Source organism: Phaethon aethereus, assembly GCF_964289735.1.
Source record: "Phaethon aethereus genome assembly, chromosome: 10".
Taxonomy (NCBI): Eukaryota; Metazoa; Chordata; class Aves; order Phaethontiformes; family Phaethontidae; genus Phaethon; species Phaethon aethereus.
The window spans coordinates 21181649-21201525 of NC_138586.1; the positions used below are offsets into that span (position 1 = coordinate 21181649).

At 36.0% G+C, this 19877-nt stretch overlaps 1 protein-coding gene across 1 annotated transcript in view; it reads right to left on the reverse strand.

Moving 5' to 3' along the window:
• Positions 1–19877, reverse strand: part of KLHL4 (kelch like family member 4) — a gene marked incomplete at its 3' end in the record, with an annotated part of 45199 nt that overhangs the window by 10071 nt on the left and 15251 nt on the right. Inside the window, exons 2-6 of the mRNA XM_082004049.1 lie at positions 10472–10645; positions 9885–10021; positions 6797–6993; positions 2442–2654; positions 1172–1358 (exon numbers count right to left, since the gene is read on the reverse strand). Of these exons, the coding sequence (XP_081860175.1) occupies positions 1172–1358; positions 2442–2654; positions 6797–6993; positions 9885–10021; positions 10472–10645 (908 nt within the window). The remainder of the gene's footprint in view (positions 1–1171; positions 1359–2441; positions 2655–6796; positions 6994–9884; positions 10022–10471; positions 10646–19877) is intronic.

Below are 19877 nucleotides of genomic sequence, written 5' to 3' on the forward strand. Positions count from 1 at the left end.
GATGTTGACCAAAATAGCGCTTTCTGTGCATAACCTTTACTGAGAAAAACCTATTAGAAAAAGTTATTCTTTTTTTGGTAGAAGTTAGTTTAAAGATAACCTTGAATTCTGGCGTGTTTTATATAATTCATAAATAATCAGTATCACTAATGAAAGTATAATAATTGCTACTGTTTAACTTCATTTTGCGAAATTGTCCTAGGAATGAGTGTTTTCACGTTGTGATGGTGGTGGACGTGTATTTTGCACTTGATTTGATTGTATAGAGATAGTAAGGTAGTGCTGCAAGATCTCTCATATAGGAAAAATCAGCCATCAGCAACTTTTTGCAAACCATGAAATGGATTACCTTCTTTGTGATTCTATTAAAAGTGAACTCACAGAGACAGAAGTAATACTGTTCAGCAAGTCCCTAGACTTTAAACTAATTATAGGTCTTTGGCTCCAAGCTGTGGGTTTGAAGTTAAGGTTCCTGTACAAAATTATTTAATATACTGCCCACTAAATAGAACCGTGTAAAGCTGTAAGCTGAGTGCAGTTGTGAAAATCAAATAATAAAAACCGGAATACGTTTATAGCATTTAAATTTCAACTACAAACATGAAAAAAAATATGTATGAAGTTCTGAAAAAAAGCTGTACATACTGTTGCAATCATGAAAAAGTGCAAATTTTTCCATCTGAAATTTTATAATAAGGATTGGTAAGCTTTATCTAAAAGTTCTCAACAGTTCAGTAATGCTTTTTGGTTTTATTTTCCTCTTCTTTAAAAAATTTCCCAGCCTTCTAGCTTCTGTCAAAAAATGGAGCACAGGGTTCTAAAACAACATTAAATGACTCTTGAAATATTTTGATTATTAATTGTTTCTTCTCATTTGTAAAGTCAAACTATATGCACAAATTCTTACAAAACTTAATTTTAAAATCATCATCTGAATCAAATTTCTTTAGTCTGCACTTCCGTGCAAGTCTGCACTGCATATCATTTACAAACATACAATTCTTGCAAGAAGAAAAAACGTTTAACACGTAGGATTGTGTTCTGTGATCTTTTTTTCTTATTCATCCCTAAATTGCTGGTTTCCTAACAGAAATCTTTAAATAATTGTCATAATTCTCTGGCTGTCTGTAATACAATTAATTAATACAATCGAATTAATTTCTGAACCTACCTTTAGTGGCATCCATACCTCCCACAGCATAAAGTGCACCCACTGTAGATTTTCTAGGCTTCGTTCGAGGACTCTGCATCATGGACCGTCTTTCTGGTAGAAGATGGTACTTCATAGCCTCCATAAGAAGTTTCTGACACTCTAGGTCGTCTGCAAACATTGGACTATTTTCTAGATCAGCTAGCAACTAAGAAATGAGAAGTGAGGATCTTATGTGTATCTATATCATTAAATTTTTATGTACTTTAGTAATTAAAGTATTTGTAGCTACAAACACTCATTTTCAGTTCAACTCTCACTTGAGCTTTGCTGGAAACTCTGCTTTAATGCAAGCAAGACAATATAAAGCTAGGAAAAAAATGCTTTAAGTATGATGTCTTTGCTTTATTTTTTCTAAAAACTTTCTTTTAACCTTTAGAAAAGATTAAAATTACAAATGTAGTACTGCATCCTCTGAATGCAAAACTCCTCTTGATGTGAGTATAAGCAAATGTAACATATAGTACTGGACATCACTGTGAATATTAGAATATATTAAATGAGGCATATATTTAAACACATATTATTTTGATACTTAATCCCAAGTTGAATATTTGCAGCTTCAGCCATGGAGACCAATAAAGTAGCTGAAGTGTCCTGACAGTCTTGATATTCCTATAACCTTTTCTGATGAAATACATAAATTCTTCTATGACACAGATATAACAGTGTCAGCTTACTAGAAAAGAGTATGGCCATCTCTGGAGCTTATTCAATGAAGTGTCTCTTTCAGTCTTAAAGGACAAGTAATGTCAATGCTCAGAATAGTCAGCAGCAACCAAGACCCTTTTGGTCTTGTCTACTTTTTATGGCAATAAAGAAATAAGTATTGTGCTTTATCTGTCCTGCAGTTCGGTAAATCTAAATAAATATGTTTGCATGGGATCTAAGTTGCTGTGTTGTTAGAGGAAAGCTACTACCATTGTTACCCAACAAAGAAACACTGCACTTTTGTAATACTGTTAGACTGACATTTTTACAGAGGTAGTTCTGAGCCCAGTAATTATACTGGTATTGTGGGATTTTTTTTAATCTGTCTTTACAGGTAATAAACATACCTAGTATACAATTTAAAAACAAAAAAAAAAAGGGGGGGGAAAAAACCCCACACAGAAAAAAACCCACACAAAACCAGAACTTTTCCATAGAATTATTTTCTCTGTCTAAATGATGCTTGAGGCAAGCATTTCAGCTGGTGGTTAAGTTCCCTGCTAGCCCTTCACTTTCATACCTGGGGTGGAAGTAGAGGCAGTCTAATATAAGAAAGAAGCATTCCTAGATCTCGTTGCCGGTTTTGCAAATCATGCCTCACCCACATCATTAACGCCTGGAATATGGCTTCCTCATCTGGAACATTGATGTCATCACTAGACAAGAGCTTTGCGATTTCATTAGCAGGGAGTAAAAGAAATTCCTGGTTTTTTATTACTTCTGTGAAGTGTTCCTAAAAAGAAAAAAGATTTCAATGCACTGACTATTTTCACACCTTGAAATAGCATTTTCTTAGATAATGTAGGCTTTGCATATATTTCATTCCTGTTCTACAATGTAGGGAAATTGAATTTATATTCTCAAGATCCCTGAATCTCTTCTACCATTTAAGAGAGATTTTGATTGCTCTTTGCTGCCTTGCTCTTGGAGGACTGAAGAGTAATCATCATCTTCACACTACCATGCTTACAGATGTGTTTGTCAGGCTTCTTGTCAGTATGTCCTGCCTTAGGGATTTGCCACTAGCAGTTTTGTCCATCAATGGGATCTTAACACTGCAGCTTAATAGAAAAACAATTTGAAGATATAATGTGTATCTTAGGAATGCCAAGTGTGCATTCAAATAAACTGTGTAACTACTGTTACAATCAGATTCAAAAGGTTTAGGCAAATTACACTGAAACCTTCCAATCCTTTTGCAATGAGCTGTGCCACGTATTGACTATATGTCTCTGCTCTTAGTAGCAGAAAATACAGCAAGGGAAATTAAACTCACTATTCTAACAGTACTTTTTGGGCAATAGAAAATTGGACAAGTCCTAGTAAAGGAGTCTTAGTATTTAAGTTATTGTATGCTAAAACTCACCAGCTCCAGAAATGGCCACAAATTTTAAATCCCTGGAGTCGTTCAAAGAATTATTTTTCATAAAAATAATATATTGTACAGCTGAGTTACAACAATATTAGAATTGATATTAAAATATATTAAGTGTTCTTGCTTGTGTTAATTCCAAAGGAAAAAATAATTTTTTATTAACATAAATGGGTTTTTATGTTACTTGCAAAGAAATGTATGTAGGAATTGGATCAAGAACTGGCGAAGCAACAGAGCTCAAAGGGTTGTGGTCAGCAGCGCAGAGTCCAGTTGGAGGCCTGTATCTAGTGGTGTTCCCCAGGAATCAGTACTGGGTTCGGTTTTGTTCAACATCTTCATCAATGACCTAGATGAAGGGTTGGAATGTCCTCAGCAAGTTTGATGATGATACAAAACTGGGACGAGTGGCTGATACACCAGGAGGCTGTGCTGCCATTCAACGGGATCTGGACAGACTGGAGAGTTGGGCGGAGGGGAACGTCCTGAAATTTAACAAGGATGAGAGTAGAGTTCTGCACCTGGGGAGGAGCAACCCCATGCACCAGTACAGGTTAGGGGTTGACCTGCTGGAAAGCAGCTCCATGGAGAAGGATCTTGAAGTCCTGGTAGACAATAAGTTATCCATGGGACAGCAATGTCCCCTGGTGGCCAAGAGAGCCAATGGTATCTGGGGTGCATTAAGAAGAGTGTGACTAGCAGGTCAAAAGAGGTTATCCTCCCCCTCTACTCTGCACTGGTGAGGCCTCATCTGGAGTATTGCGTCCAGTTCTGGGCTCCCCAGTTCAAGAGAGACAGGGAACTTCTGGAGAGAGTCCAACGGAAGGCTACAAGGATGATTAAGGGACAGGAACATCTCTTGTATGAGGAAAGGCTGAGGGACTTGGTGCTGTTTTGTCTGGAGAAGAGAAGACTGAGAAAGGGACCTTATAAATGCCTATAAATGTCTGAAGGGTGGCTGTCAAGAGGATGGAGCTAGTCTCTTTTCAGTAGTGCCCAGTGACAGGACAAGGGACAATGGGCACAAACTGCAGCACAGGAAGTTCCACCTCAACATGAGGAAAAACTTCTTTACTGTGTGGGTGACAGAGCACTGCAACAGGCTGCCCAGGGAGGCTGTGGAGTCTCCTTCTCTGGAGACCTTCCAAACCCGACTGGACGCGTTCCTGTGCAACCTGCCCTGGGTGATCCTGCCTGGGCAGTGGGGTTGGACCAGCTGATCTTCAGAGGTCCCTTCCAACCCCCACCATCCTCTGATTCTGTGAATTCATGTTTGTATTTGAAATTTTAATTTCCATTTATGTACCTGGAAGTAATATATCTTCTTTGGGAACCGGGTTGAAGTAGGGCAGATGAAAAAAATTTAGTAACTGATATTTGTATTATTTGTTTTCAGTAGTTTCTTAACTTTCTGAAACTCTTTTCAAGAGTACCGTGGATGTAAATGTGTAAGTATCAGTGATTAAAGGAGATGTTAACTTTGCTCTGTTATTCATATCCTGCTTTAATATTTTGTGACATTCAGAAAATAGGAACAGGAAGGCTAGTCCACATTTCGTTACAAATATAGCACAAGATGTTTATCAGAACAAGCTCTATCTGCACGAAACGGTACCAGGCAGGAAACTGTTAATACTTTGCATCAATGGCTAAAGTAATGGAAAGGGAAGGTCCCCATTGTGTCTGTTTCTGTTGAATGGATGTGGTGTTTATAGCTGATTATTTTCTGAAAATGTTTAAATACTACTAGTTCATTTGACGCGTCTCGTCTCTGTATTTACAGTACAACTTTATAGTTCCCCTAAGGTATATGTTTGCAAGTGGTAGAGGCTGGCATGAAGCAAAACAGCATGTTTTATTTATCCTCTTCCACACACTTCTATGTGTGTGCATTGTTATGATCTCTTATCCTCCAAAGTTTTTTTAAAATCAGTTCAAGGGTTTAAAAGAAAATTTTCTTTAAGGTTATTTCAAAAAGGTGCAGATCTCCTCTTCTGTCTCTAAATTGTTAGCAGCTGCAAACTTGGCAGGTGGTTTTATGGCATGCAAGGTCCTCTTTCATGGCAGCATTCTCAACCTGTATTGCACACAAGATACAGGAGGTGCTTCTAGAGGTGGAAATGCTCCCATTTGTTTTGAGGAAGACATAGTGTAAGGCTTATATGCGCAGTACTGCTGAGTCTCATAGATTCACTATCATCCTTCACATTAGAGAAGACCCAACTGTCATTTCTGTGACACAGTTTTAAAAAATAGGAAAAGTCTTACTCCTAGGGAAGACTGGAGGATTCAAATGGTCAAAAAATCTAACCAAAAAAGGCTATCTTATTGTCTGACATCATAAAATCATATGTCTAACCATAACCAATTTTGTAGAAATCTGGACCATGAATTTTAAATGCTTTCAGGTGACGCCTGCATGCTGTGGAGGGGGGAAGTTCCTGATTTTGTCTGAGTATAAAATGATGTGGAGCAGCAAGGACAACACTATTATACAGAGGCTGAGTGAACCTCTACCTTAAATGCCCTTTTTCAAACTTTAAAATATAAATGGAATCTAGATTGCTGCTAAAAAAACATTCATTAGTATGACAGGAAGGAGCACAACCAGTGCCCTCAGTCTGCACATGCCACTCTCATTTATTTTAGCATGTGGAAGTGTGCAATCTCTTGCTGGAATGCTCTCAACATTATGAAGCCTCTAAACCGGTTTGACACACTACACTAATATTTCAAGCATAAAGCTGCCATGTGTCTCCTAACAAGTAGTTCTTTTTATATCTATTTAGCTGTAACAGTTGCTATTCTTTCTGTGTTTAAAGTTGCTGTAGCACATCTTGTTGCCCTGAATATTTATCCCTTGATTTGGTTTCACAGCAAGCTCTCTTCTCTGTTTCCCATGATCTGAATATTCATTTCTTGCTTTGAGCCAGAGGAGGATTATGCTCTAGTCAGGGATGTGCTTCTTTTTAGCATTCCAAATCTTTCCCATACATTCTTTATTTTGGCTCTTTTTATGTGTGTCTCACCTTCGGATCAACTTTAGAATTTTCATTGTGTTGAATCAAAAATGTAAGAATGGTCCATTGCTGTTTGCCTCTTGACATTAGCCGTGTTAAGACCCTATTATATTTTTTGGAAGAAATGCATAGAAATCATACTGCAAATTTAAGTTCAATAAATATGTCCTTCTACAAGGCAGAATTCTGTAACGGGAAACAGAACTGAATATTTGTTTTTCTAAGCGTGCTTTTCTCTCCTTCCAGTACTCTGTAATAGTCACAGTTCTTAAATAGGCACAGATGTCCCTGCATCAGAGACTTTACAGAACTGACCCTGTCAGCATGGGAAGAGCAGAGCCACTGCCTCAGTCTTGGAAAGAGCAGCAGCCCTGAGCCCCATGCAGCTGGCTCTGCTTCGCCAAAACCTGTATGTTGTCCCGGAGAGTATTCACACTTGCTGTTAACATTATAATTGCAAAGCAGTTGGATTGTTCATCTTACCATAGTGTACGTGTGTGCCACCTTCAGGAGCTCTGTGCAGCCCTGAGCATCTCCGAAAGAGCGAATGCCCAGGCAGTTGGAAGGATGGAGCTGCTTCATGAGGAAGTTGCAGCATACCTCAATAACCTGGGATAGCTGGAGAAGACAAGCTGCAGCTAGCAAACTTTCTATAGTGTCTTCCTTTAACTCCAGAATACCTGTGCAGTTTGCATATAGGGAAAGAAAAAAAGTTTTCAGTCATTTTCTTTGTATTTTTATTACTCGGAAGCTTCCCACTCCCCAATTTTTCTCCTCCTCTGAAAAAGTTTTGAAAAGATGTGTCCTGTGATTCACAAATTTTTCGTCTCTTGATGAAGGATTCTTTAAACATATGTTTTAACAGATTTATAGAATTTGGTGAATTTTGAAGACAATGATTGGAACACTTTTATTGGAGCTTTAACAGTATTAGACCTGATTTTGCCTGAAAAAAGTAAAATAAAAAGAAAAATGTGATTAGAGAAAAGCTTTTCCTAAAATTCATATATTAATTTATAAAAAGATATATCATAAATTATATTACACATAAGAACTTCAGTATCAAAAGCTAGGAAATGCCAGTGGTGGAATCAGGAGACCTGATTTCTTCCAGCATCTACTTGTGTATTTAAATTTTTAATGAAGTTATTACATGATGTGAGAATTTTGTTATGTTCATAGATAGACTAAAAGGTGTTATTTTAATAAGATCTTCCATTCTTGTTGCTCAGTGGATGGATTAGTTCCCTAGTTGATACACAGCACTTAAATCCTATTCTGAAAAAAGAACTGGGGGAGACGGGGGGGGTAAGACTGCATTTTCCATTTACGGTTACAACATCCAATTGCCTCAGAAACATTAATTTCTTTCCCAGCTGCTTCTGTGAAAGGCTGATACACGCCATCTCCATTTAACACATGGAGAAGGGTGGTATTGAGAGATTACAGTCAAAACTATCATCAGAGTAAAACTGTAAGAAGTATCTTGTCCAAAGTCCACTTCTGATTTGTTTCAGTAGAATATATAAACAATTCTGAAAGTTATAGCTCTCATCTCCGAAAGTCACATTTATATTTCATTATCTAGGAAAAAAGTAGCAGTCATTTTAGAGTTTTAGGCTTGGTTATTATCACATGAAAATCTATGACACAAGCAGTAGGAAAATTCAGTTTTCCATAGCAGTCTTCAGCATTCTTCACTTAGCACAATCCCATCTCTTCCTGCTGTCACTTGCCTTGTAGCTTAAATAATACCTTCCAACTTCTGCAAGAAATGAGGAAGGACTGGCAGGGTGCAGAATAGGGCAATGTTTGAGTTTGCTTTTTATACAACTCAGAATAATTACTGAATGTATACAGCAAAATTGGTACATGCTCTTGTAAATAAAGATTGCAATATAATGCCTCAAAATGAAGACAGAATCCTGATTTGACGAGCAAGCTTACAATATTTCACAGTCTGTTGTTGGCTTTTATAGTCTTATATATGTTCTTTCATTTGGTTTTGCATTAAGTAAGCTGAAAGAGATGAAATTTAATCAAGTGGGATGATTTTGAGATGCACGTGGATAGTAAGCAGCCCACGACCCAGCTACTTTGCACTTGTACTAATCTATTTCCCTGGGTAATGGATGCTAATTCAGTGCCACAATATCACTGCGTTATACACGTTATGCAGCATTCCCTCTGGCCCTCTGTATTTATCCCCTTGTTTGTACACACAAATGGGTTCTAGTTTATGTATAGAAACTTATGTTTCTGATCAGGGTTGCAGATTGCTTAATCTTCTTGAGCTTTCTCTGTGCAACAGTCCAGATTTATGAAGTGCCTGACCGAGCACGTGAAGAAGTCTCCTATTTTTAGCGTTTATGTTAATATCAATATGTTGAATATAATGAGGTCTTTGTTTTACCTTGATTTTTTTTTAATTAATCTAAGCTCTTTTGAAGTACTATAAAAATATCAATAAATACCTGTGCTATATCTTCCAACCTCCCTGTCTCAATATCAAAGCTGTGTTACTTCATTCAAATTGATATTGATAATAGCTGAGGGATGGATCAGTTTATGAGCAAATAAACTCAGAAAGTTGTTATTCCGGTCAGTTAAGTGTTGTTACTCCCTGGGGCAGTAATTTTCTCCTTTTGAGATTTTGGCATTTTTTTGTCAAAGAACTGCCGGACTTGGTAGGGGAAAAAGGGGTTTCCCTTTTACCTTTCTGTCTGGAGAAGCTGCCATCTGCATCAAGAGGCTTGCCAAATACCAGAATGTGCAGACTTCCAGAATCTGCATAGGTTTGAATGATCTGGATGTTTCTAAATGTAATATATACTACCAGAACAGTCACGTTCTACAGCATTTTTCCCTGTTTGTTATAGAGCAGATGAAAGGGATTTCACAGTTCTCTGACTTGGTCTTTTTGGCTATTTGGTTTAACCGTTTTGGATTCAGCAATACAGGGGTAAATTTTGAAAATGGGAGAAAATAAGTTAGGAAAAAAAACATATAGCATTCTGGTATTATAATAAAATATTTCATTAAGATAAAATCTCTATAATTTTTCAACAGAACATAAGTAAACCTTTTTCAGAATGTGGTGGCACTTTCTTGGCGTTAAAGTTGCTCTACTCATGGGTGTGATCATATTCCTGTTTTCCTCTGATTATTCCTACTCAAGAATAGCTAGCCCAATAACTGCCACCCCACGCAGATCATTTCTATAGCTACCAATGAGAGGAAGGTTCATAGTACACTCTTCTGTGTCACTACATGAAGTGGGCAACAGGCAAAATGTTTTTCTCATTAAAATTCCTAAAATAATTTGTATCTAGTTAAAGACAGGTGTCCAATATGAATTTATATGTTAACTTTTCTGCATATCTTCTAGAATAAGTTACGTAAACCAATAATATTTACTCATCCTTTCTAGAGAAATATTTATACCACGTGTGCATGATTCATGCATGTATTTATGTACTACCATGAAATGGAAGAAGCAACAATTACATATGCATTGAATAGACTTTACCTTCCTTTACAATAATGATGTTGGCAATGGAGGAAGAATTACCTGTGTAGGCATAGTGCACCAAAGCTTTCAGCGCATCAGGGTCTACTCCCTCCATCTTGATCTCCTCTTGTTTTGCTTCAAGTACATCATTAGTAAACATTGCAGCAAAATAATCGGACACTGCACTGAGAATCAACCTTGAAATAAAAGCATTTTAGGAGGACTGCAAATTACTTCATAATCTCAATACCGAGCATGAAATTCAGTATTATTATATAATAAATTGTCTGTGCAACAGAAACATTATCTTCAGCATAGGATTCAAATCTTATAGCAGTGAGCAATGAAGTTAAAAGGGTAATTAGGAATCTGATTTGCTCCCATGGTGCTTGTTTGGTCAGATTTTCTTCACTATAGTTTGACAGCAGCAAGAAGGGAAGATGGACGTTATCAGTGGTTCATACTTGAATTTCATTCTATTTGAAAGAATGAATATGAAATGTTGATCACATAATTTTATTCCATTGTTAGTTGATGTCCTAATTATAGTAACCATTCATTCATAACTAAACAGGGTAGGCACAGATTGGCCTAGCATTTGGAAATTTCAGGCTTTAAAGTCATGTAAAAAATATTGGGAAATGTACCTGTGAGCTGGAATCTTTTGGTCACCAACTATGAGAAGGACATCACACAGCTGTTTCTGCTGCAGATAATTTTCCATTTTGCGGAAAGTTTGCTCTGCATGGTTTGTAGACTGGAAATACTCATCTGACCCATTGGTGTTCATTCCAAGCAGTGAGCTGCTGGGCGTTGATAGCCTGCAAGGGAAAGAGGCAGTGGGGTAAGTTTAGCATTATAAATGCTGATTACGTTCTTCATATAATTTCTTTTCAAATGGCATTATAGAAATTTTTAAAATTATAAAGCTCATATGATCCTGGTCTTACTATGCCGCCTTCTGTTTTCTTCTGTTTTCACTTATAAGGCTGCACATAAACTGTAGCTTACTACAGTTAGCTGTAGTAGGTGGTGCTACTGAGTTTTCTACTTCCTAGCAGTTTTGTGTCAACGATCCACTGTCTGCACAGCATTGACATGTGATAAACGCAGCCTCCTGATCATTCACAAACAGAATACATAAAAACCAAATCTATTTTCCTGTGATATTAATATGTAAAAATATGTGTATGAAATTTTGGGTATTACCTGTCTTTAGGTCTTATTTCTGTTTCTCTACATACTTTGTACATTAAATTACATTACTAAATGAGGATAAAACAGAAGACAATTTGACAAGGACCATATAATTCTAAACAAATTACCAAATTAAAAGCTGATGATATCAGTACATTATATAGACTTTAGAATCTGAATGCAAATAATAGATGCAAACTAATTTATCTGCTTTTTCATGGAAATGTACATTATAAAGATATTCCTCCCACTTCAGAATTCTTTTAGCTCTCCCAGTTATAAATATCCGTAAAACCTATATACACAATTTCTCTTATCTCACTGGTTTTTTTACATCATTCCTTACTGCCTTTTAATATGGATTATGTTGCAGATTGAAACGTCTTTCTGATATTTTCTCAGAAAAATATTTATTTTTATATTCATCTGTTTTTAGTGAAACAGTAATATATTTGTTGACATAAATGTATACCATATCTTGAAAATGCTGCAATCTTCAGCGCTATTTTAGTTAAAGAATTTTTTAGAAAAACATTATCTCTGTTTAATATCATATATTATTAAAATGTAAAGCACCTGTTTTTTAAATTTCCAAGCCCAGCTAGGAAATGGCAGTTGGTTGACTAAATTTACTGGTTGTCTTTGATACTGCTAATGCATATTCATAAATGATTAGGAGACATAAAACCTCTTAATGAAATTAATGCATTAACTTTGGCAGAATATTGGATTACATTCACAATTGAACATCTAGTTCAAAAAACATACAAATAAAAATAGGTAAATCAGGTAGAAACAGTAAAGTTATCAGAAAATAGAGATAAGTTAGATCATACCTTTTCAAAGATCATACCTCATTAAATAGCTAGTCAGAATTCAGGGGAATAAGTAGAAATCAAATTATAATGTAATATTGAATTGAGACACAAGAGAGCTTTCCATCCCCTCTGCAATACAAGAAAGTTACTGCACGTCAGTGCTTTTCAGAACGGCACGGAACAAAAACACAATTGATACGGCTATGGCGTGTTTGGGTTTTTCCAGATACATCTCTTTCTCCCATCTCAAAATCTGTCAATATGAAGTTTTCTGGATTTTTGTATTGCATTTATAGACATCCCACAGCCCTTTGGAATCTGGCATCTTTTGGGCACCGATATGTCAAAAGCCTTCAGATTCCCAGTGTATTTGATGCTTTTCAGATGCGCCAGAGTTCAACGTATTCTTTCAGGCCTGGCCCTGCCAGACTGGCTGGATATGTAAGACCATTTACAGTCTGCAGAGACACATTATTTCTGGTATAACTGAGGTATGTCAGCCCTGAGGTATATGTATATGTCCCCTGAGAAACAGCAAACCTGATGCGTCTGAAAGCCTCAGATGCGCTGCGTGTATGTGCACATGCGTTTCTGTGTAGGCATCCTCGGATTATACTATTAATTGCAAACACATTAAGATATACCAAATCAGTGCAATAAACTCTCTAGCTTTCTTTTGAAGCTCTTTATTACAATTTAAAAGGCATTTTCTTCTCTGGTTTTTTTTTTAGAGGGGCAAATCAAGTTCACCTATAATGTGCATCCTTTGTAGTTTACAGCTTACAAAAATTAATTTGTCTCAGTGAGTTTAAAGACTATACTTTTTTATTTGTTTTCCTTCAATGCTTCATTGAAAATGAAGAAGCTACAAAATTGGATTATATGCTCATTAGTTTTGCATCAGCTACTTGATGCCGTACTCATACTCTGTAACGTTCATGTTTTGCTATTTGCCTCTTAAGCTTTCTTCAACGTTTTTCAGAAAATCATTTTTTCAAAAATATCTTTTTCCAGATTCATTATGTCCACTCTAAATATTGTATTTAAGTATGTATTACATTGTATTTATCCTCGAGGTTTGCAGATATCAACTAAAATAATACTTAACCATCCCTATTGCAAATGCACAGCACTAGTTTCTTTAAATAAATTATTTCCCATAGTGTGTATATATCTGTGAGTAGAGCAATCATTTTTAAGCTGCAAATATTTACAAAGGGATTTAATGTCTAATAATTTCATCCAGCCCTGGGTACTTTTTTAACATGTTTTGTAGGGTGACCTTTAACTACAGCAGAAATACCATAAATTAATTTCAAAGACAAAGGTCTTCAGAGACTGAAAAATACTGGAAGCAAAAAAAAAGTGCTCCATTAACTTTGTTAATGTTATAATTGCTGATTTAGCTTCAGCAGCTAATTCAAAATGGTAGCTATAGTGTGTTATGGAAGGGAAAAACTAAATTTGAAGAGAAATATTTATATATTTTCCTTAGTATATGCCTATCTCTGCAGAAAACTCAAATATTGACCTTTAGAATACAGTACTGGGGACCAGTGAACTAAAGACAGAGATTAAAGTACCTTGAAGAAAAAGTCAGTAAAATTATCCTTGAATTTGATGCATTTATGATGAATTATAATAGGGGATGCTGTGGACTGTAGTACAAAGATAGGTAAGCTAGCTGCAAATGTGTGACTACATCTACCTGTCACATCTTGTTCTCTGTGGTATGGGTTAATGTGTTGAGAACACATTCAGAGAACTCAAGGCTCATGTGAACCTACTCAGACAGGAAGCATGTAGAAGATGGAGAAATATTTGTTTTCTATAAAATGTGTACAAGTTTGGAACAAACAAAACCTGAATATTGAGTAATAAAAGTTTCCGAAGGTATATTAACACTGTGATGACCAAGGAATTTTCCACCCAGTCAGGAGGGAAAATTATCAATGAACTGTTCTGAAGAATCAGAAACCCAAATTGCTTAATGTCATCTTTGCATTAGTGTTCACTAGGATGCTGGATGTGTTAACACCAATAGCTTTAGCAACAATGGCTTAAGAACATGCATTAGCCTAGAGAGACCAGAGATAAAATCTACATTTAAATGATTCCAAAGTAGCTGAGCTCTATGAATTTCATCTTAGGTAGAGAGCCAAGAGAAATAATTTCAGAGTTTTCCTGCAAGGACTTGTGAAGGATAGTGAAAATATGGTACAATTTTAAAAACAAAAAAGCAACATGAAATTTTGAAACAGACAATATAAACCAAAGATTTGAAGAAATAATCAAAAAGTATTAAGAATCTAGATGACAACAAGGAGGTAAATACCAGCCAGCATGGCTGTTCAGAGCAAATCATGTCATAACTTTTTTTTTTTTTTGACAAGATAACAAAGCTTACAGTAGTTGTCAGAAATCATCGTGACTTTTGGATGACTTCTGACACTATTTCACGTGACATTTTCAAAATCATGCTAGGATGGCATGTTTTAAGTGCAATAACTATGAGAGATAATAAAAAGAGAGATAAAAAGAGAGAAATATAAGCCAACAACTTGTATAGCTACTCTTGAAAATTTATCAGGGATTCACTTTCAAAGGCAGATAATGTTCTGATTGAATTCCAGGCAAATTCTGATTCTGATGCTGCTCCATATTTTTATTACAGACAAGCATAAGGTATGCATAAGGTTTAATTGTTATATGACAGCAAATCACAAACTTTTTTGGAACAGAATTTAAATTCAGAGAGCCATCTTTGCCTTTGTTCCTTTTGAACTTTAGGCAGATTTTTACTTTTCAAAGACATGCTCACACTTGCATGTGGGTAATTACCTGACTGAAACACAGGCTAAGAAATGACAGGTGAGGTAACAGCTGGATTATACTGGCCCCCAAACAAGCTGTGACTCAACAACGGTGTTGTGGAAGTAAGACTTCATCTTTTCTTTGGTCAGGAGAATTGAAGTGATGAGTTTTGTGGTTCATTCCATGCCTACAATTCTTAAAATTTTTGAATTATGTTAAAATTCTTTTCTGTCTCGATAAAGTACTCTTCTTTAATCAGCCCAGCACTCTTCATTAATCAGTATATAAAAGATAAATTCAATTTTCCTCATTATGTAATTAGAACATGATAAAACATAAATGCCATTTATTTGGCATGTCCTTTTTAAAATTCAGTATGCCTTAAAGAGCCTTATTAAGTGTGCCTATGGCCAAAAACCGGAATAAGGAAATTTGGAAGCATAATAACGCATGAGGAACAGGTGATGAAATGCAGTATTTCTATTTTGTTGTTCTTGATAAGGCTATTATTTATATCTTTATGGTCACCACTTCTCTTTTGGATATTTGTTGAATGTACCTAATTAACCTGCTATAATATTTGTGAAATTCAGCTTAATCGAGTAACAGTTCAGTTATCACTGTCATTACAGATTTACATTTTGGATCAGCTTACTGCTGCACTGTAAATCATACCAGCCATCAGCAGCAAACTGGATAGCAGTTAGAGACATTAGACATCCTAAGGACTTTATCATAGCTGAAAACACCAATGTGACTTCAGCTCTGTCGCGCACTGTATGTGCTTTAGCGGTGACAAGGCATGAGACAAAACTGCAACTTCATCAATTCAGCTTGTTTGTGCAGCAATATTTACAATGCACCTCATCTTTTTTTTTTTTCTCTCATTTGTTCCTGCTTATTCAAGAAAACTGCAGTCAGCCCCCGCATAGGCAGACTCTCTCCTATGCAGCTGTCTGAGCTCTGACCCTCTGTCTGTTGGGTGGTGTCGTGGGGTTGGAGATTGAGAGATGCTGTTTTCCTAGGTCAAATCGTAGGACCGTAGAAGCTGTTAGAGATAAACCACACCAGCTGGCTGAGAAATAAGAAAAATATTTCAGTTAGGAAGCCATTTCTGAACACAGATAAAATAATGATAAAGCCGATGCACCTCTACTAATTGCTTGTTGGTATAATTATGCCACAGGAATAAATGTCCCAACCTCAGCCTTAAAATTTCTGCTGCAATTGTCTTCTTTATTCTTTGTAAATGTAACAGCTAGAGGTTATGTTGAAGATTTTAGGGTATGGGTAAAAAACTTTGATCCAGAAGAGTAAGGAAAATTGTACTGTATGTTGATGACTGCTGAGGTAGTAACATCAACATGAGGTAGTAACAATGCCAGAAAATGATGTGGTAAATGAAGAAATAAGCAATTGAAATGTGTAATTATTTAAGTTAATGGAGAAGCTGCTGATTTCTAACCTATCTAAATTGGAAGTTTATACTGACATTTCCTTTAGAACTTGGAGCTCTTGAAACTGCCTATTTTTAACACTTTTTTATTGCTAGTATTAGCATAAACCTGCCACTTTCCTCAGCTGGCATTAGTTAAAATAACTTTTCCCATTTGGGATTACAGGTACAAGTGTAAGTGTGCATATCATTAAACACAGGAGCTTCAGCATACCACTGAAAGTACCGTAGCTGTTCTGAGTTTTGTTCTTCCCCCAGACATGATAATATACAGATGAATGCCATTACAATTCATATCAGGATAATTTGGGTTAGGATATTTTGAATTCTCCTATGAATAGAAAGTATGTATTTGGTGGGTTAATTCCACCGGAAAACAGGGGCTCCAATCAAACTGCAGAGCCCCTGAGTCCTGTACAGTCCTTTATGCTGGTGTCAGCTGTGGCCACTTCATGATTTCATGTTACAAAGAGGGGTAGAAGCAAACACTCTCCCCAGTAAGCTGTTTTCCTTTGGAAATTGTATATTTATTTTTTTTAACAGAGGAGGTTAATTATAAAATGACTTTCCAGGCTCACTGCAGTGCAGATTGTTCCTATTAGCACGTGTACTCCCTCAGTTGTTGATCTTTGCTACTAGGAGCACAGTTTGTTGAAAGCTTCATGCATTCCTCTATTGGCATCTTGTGTCTACAGTAGAGTTTTATGTGTGCAATTTGCTGTACACAGATGATCAAGAAGTGGGATATTGCTGTGTACGTAGTAAATGGTTTCTGTAATTTATTACTGTGCAAAAGCACAGTAAGATCTAGTCCAGATCATCTTTAGTTGCACTATAGTACTATGTGAATCATTTTTGTTCAACTGTGCAAGACAAACATTTAAAAATTTCACTATTATATAAACGCCTATTCAAGAGTCACTGTCTATGGGATTTTGTTTGTGAGTTTTGGGGCTCAGTTTTGAAAATTGAGCAGTAATTTATTGCAGACTCATTCACAAATTTCAAGAGATGTTAAAATTAGGAGTCAACTGGCCTCCGCTCCTCTTAAGTCAGAATGATAGGTTGGGAAAGGCCATGGAGTATGTCCCACTGGCCTCTGAGGCTTTGCATGATCCACCTGGAGCACAGCCCACAGTTCTGCGATAGATGCCCAAAGGGCAAAGTTTCTAGTGAGCTGGTGTTTGTTGAATTCACTAAAAGGACAGCAGGAGCAAAAATCAACAAATCTTTCTTCTGGTATTTGATGGCCATTGGGTTAAACAGTGTGACTAAGGACTTTATCACAGCGACCTGTCAGTGTTAAAATTTGTCATATAGTAGGAGTATTCAATTTAAGTAGTTATTCTCTTATTGAGTCAGACTAATCTGAATATGAAACTTTACTATAAACATTATAATGGCATGACTTAACACGTATTTTATAGCACAAGATACTTTCTTAAAAATTGGAACTCTAGCAATATCTAATCAGTCTGGAGAGCACACTGCCTGTATGTCCGTGAGTGTTTTATTATAATAGATATATGTCTATATTCAATGATGAAGTGAGTGTCTCGGACAAATCATTTAAAATAATGCCATCTTAAAACACCATTCAAGAACATTATCCTCCAGGAGAATTAAGACTGCATTCATTTACATTATGTAGTAGAGAATAATAACTAAGTGAAATGTTTCGGGTAAAAAGATAGAAGTATATATATTACCAACTTAAAATTAACCTTTGTTCTGATAATGCCAAAGGTAGTGGGGGCTACTTATCTAAAATACGCATGTGCTTTTTTTCTCTAATCATAAACAATACCCAAGGTCACTTTTTACTCTTTGTTTGCATGTATATAAAAGTTATCATCTTACTACTGCCAGACAGAAATTTTTAAAGTAGATATTTTGAGATTACAAGTAACTGCTGAAAATTCGTTTAGACTTAATTAGATGTAAAGTCTGCATGCCATTCCTTTATAACTACACAAAGTTAAGCAGATGCCATATAAGGAAAAGAAAATTATAAAAATTGAATCTTGTTCTGGTTCATCAGTAATAAAATTAATTTCCATACACTAATATCAATAGATGTTTTTGAACTATCTGAAAAATACTAAATTAAATACTGATGTAGAAAGCAGCAACTTCATAGAAACTGAAGACATTAGCCATGATGTTGTTTATACCAGTGATGATTAGGACCTGTAGTTATTATTTACTGTAACAAGAGAAAGCCTGTCCTCTTCTCTGAACCAGCATGCTTAACCAAAAGTCAAGAAGGAGAAATTTGGTGAGGCTGGCCACTTCTTGCTCAACTGTCTTGTAGCTAGTGATAATATTGTTAGATAATTGAATGTCATCTTTCTAAAGAAGAAAAAATTATGTGACCGGAAAGTGAGATATACTATTATCTCAAGCTGTCAAAATGTACAAAATGGAAAGTTATTACTAAATGCTGGACATCAGCTTGTGGCATTTTTATTTAGAGCACACAAAAAAATACAAACCAATGGCAAAAAATTTTGTTTTAAATCCAAATATTACCATTGCCAGATGAAACTAATTAAGTCCATGTTTCTTAGTTCATTAAGCACCTTTCAGAAAGCCTTCTGATGGGAGAGATTGTGGGGAAGAAGACCTGCTTTATATACCCCCTTTCACTCTTGTTGGCAAACGTGGGACACAGGGGAGCTTGGGAAATACAAGTATAAGGAAAAACTGAATGTGAAGTGGTTCCATCTCCAGTGAACAGAATTTTAAAAAGCCAGAGAGTAACATTGCAATAGCAACTATCCTTGCCCCTATTGTTTTGAGCCTTGCAGCTAATCAGATATGGATACTGCTGTGAGATTCTTTAAGACCTCGTGACTTATGAAAACTCAAACCACTACCATAATATCTTAATACATGCTTCTCGCTTCTTTTTTGTACTTCATCAAAGGCAAAGGGACTCTCTTCTTGTAGTTGCCATGACCATTTCATTTTTTGCATCTTTTTCTTTTCTACTTTTACCTGTTTAGATTCTAACTAAGCAATAACAAGATTTACATTTCACTTAAATGGGAAAAAGTGACAATCCCCACTTCAGCTGAAGGCACCATTTTAAATTTCACTTCACTTTACATGACATTTCCCCAGTGATGTAAAATTCTGTCACTTGTTCCAGAATAGCTCCTCCCCTGATTCAGCTGATCTGCTGGATAACTCATTCAAGGCGAAACACTACTGCAATGGAAAAAAATGTGTGAATCTTAACCTATTTAGCCAGTGTGTCCTGTTCACCAGGTGTGCTGTAGGAGTATTTAACTGATCAGTCTCAAAGCTACTGTTGATTTTTCTCTCTATCCAAATTAAGGGGAAAGTGAATGTTTATTACTTTCCTAATCTATATCTCAGGATTAACGAAGGATACGATAAGGAAGTGATTAAAACAAAAATCACCTACTTAGTTCATGAGACTCTTTTTACTACTGACCTGAAGTTGTTTCATGTTGGGATCACCAGACTTTTTGGTTTTGTACTTTTCCTTTTAGCTTATCATAAATACATATTTTTTAGAAGATTGTGAGAGAGAATGTATAAAAAGGTGTGGTCAGCCTCACAGATAGAAAGTACACTTGAGAGGTAGACTGAAGTTTTCTATTCTATAAGGTTTTGTTAGCTACATAATTTTATCTATGGTCAATTCTTCCCTCATCTTAATTGTGTAATTATATCCTGAGAGTGGTAGCCAAATATTTCTACGTGTTCATAGGTACAGATATCCTGATACAAAAGTAT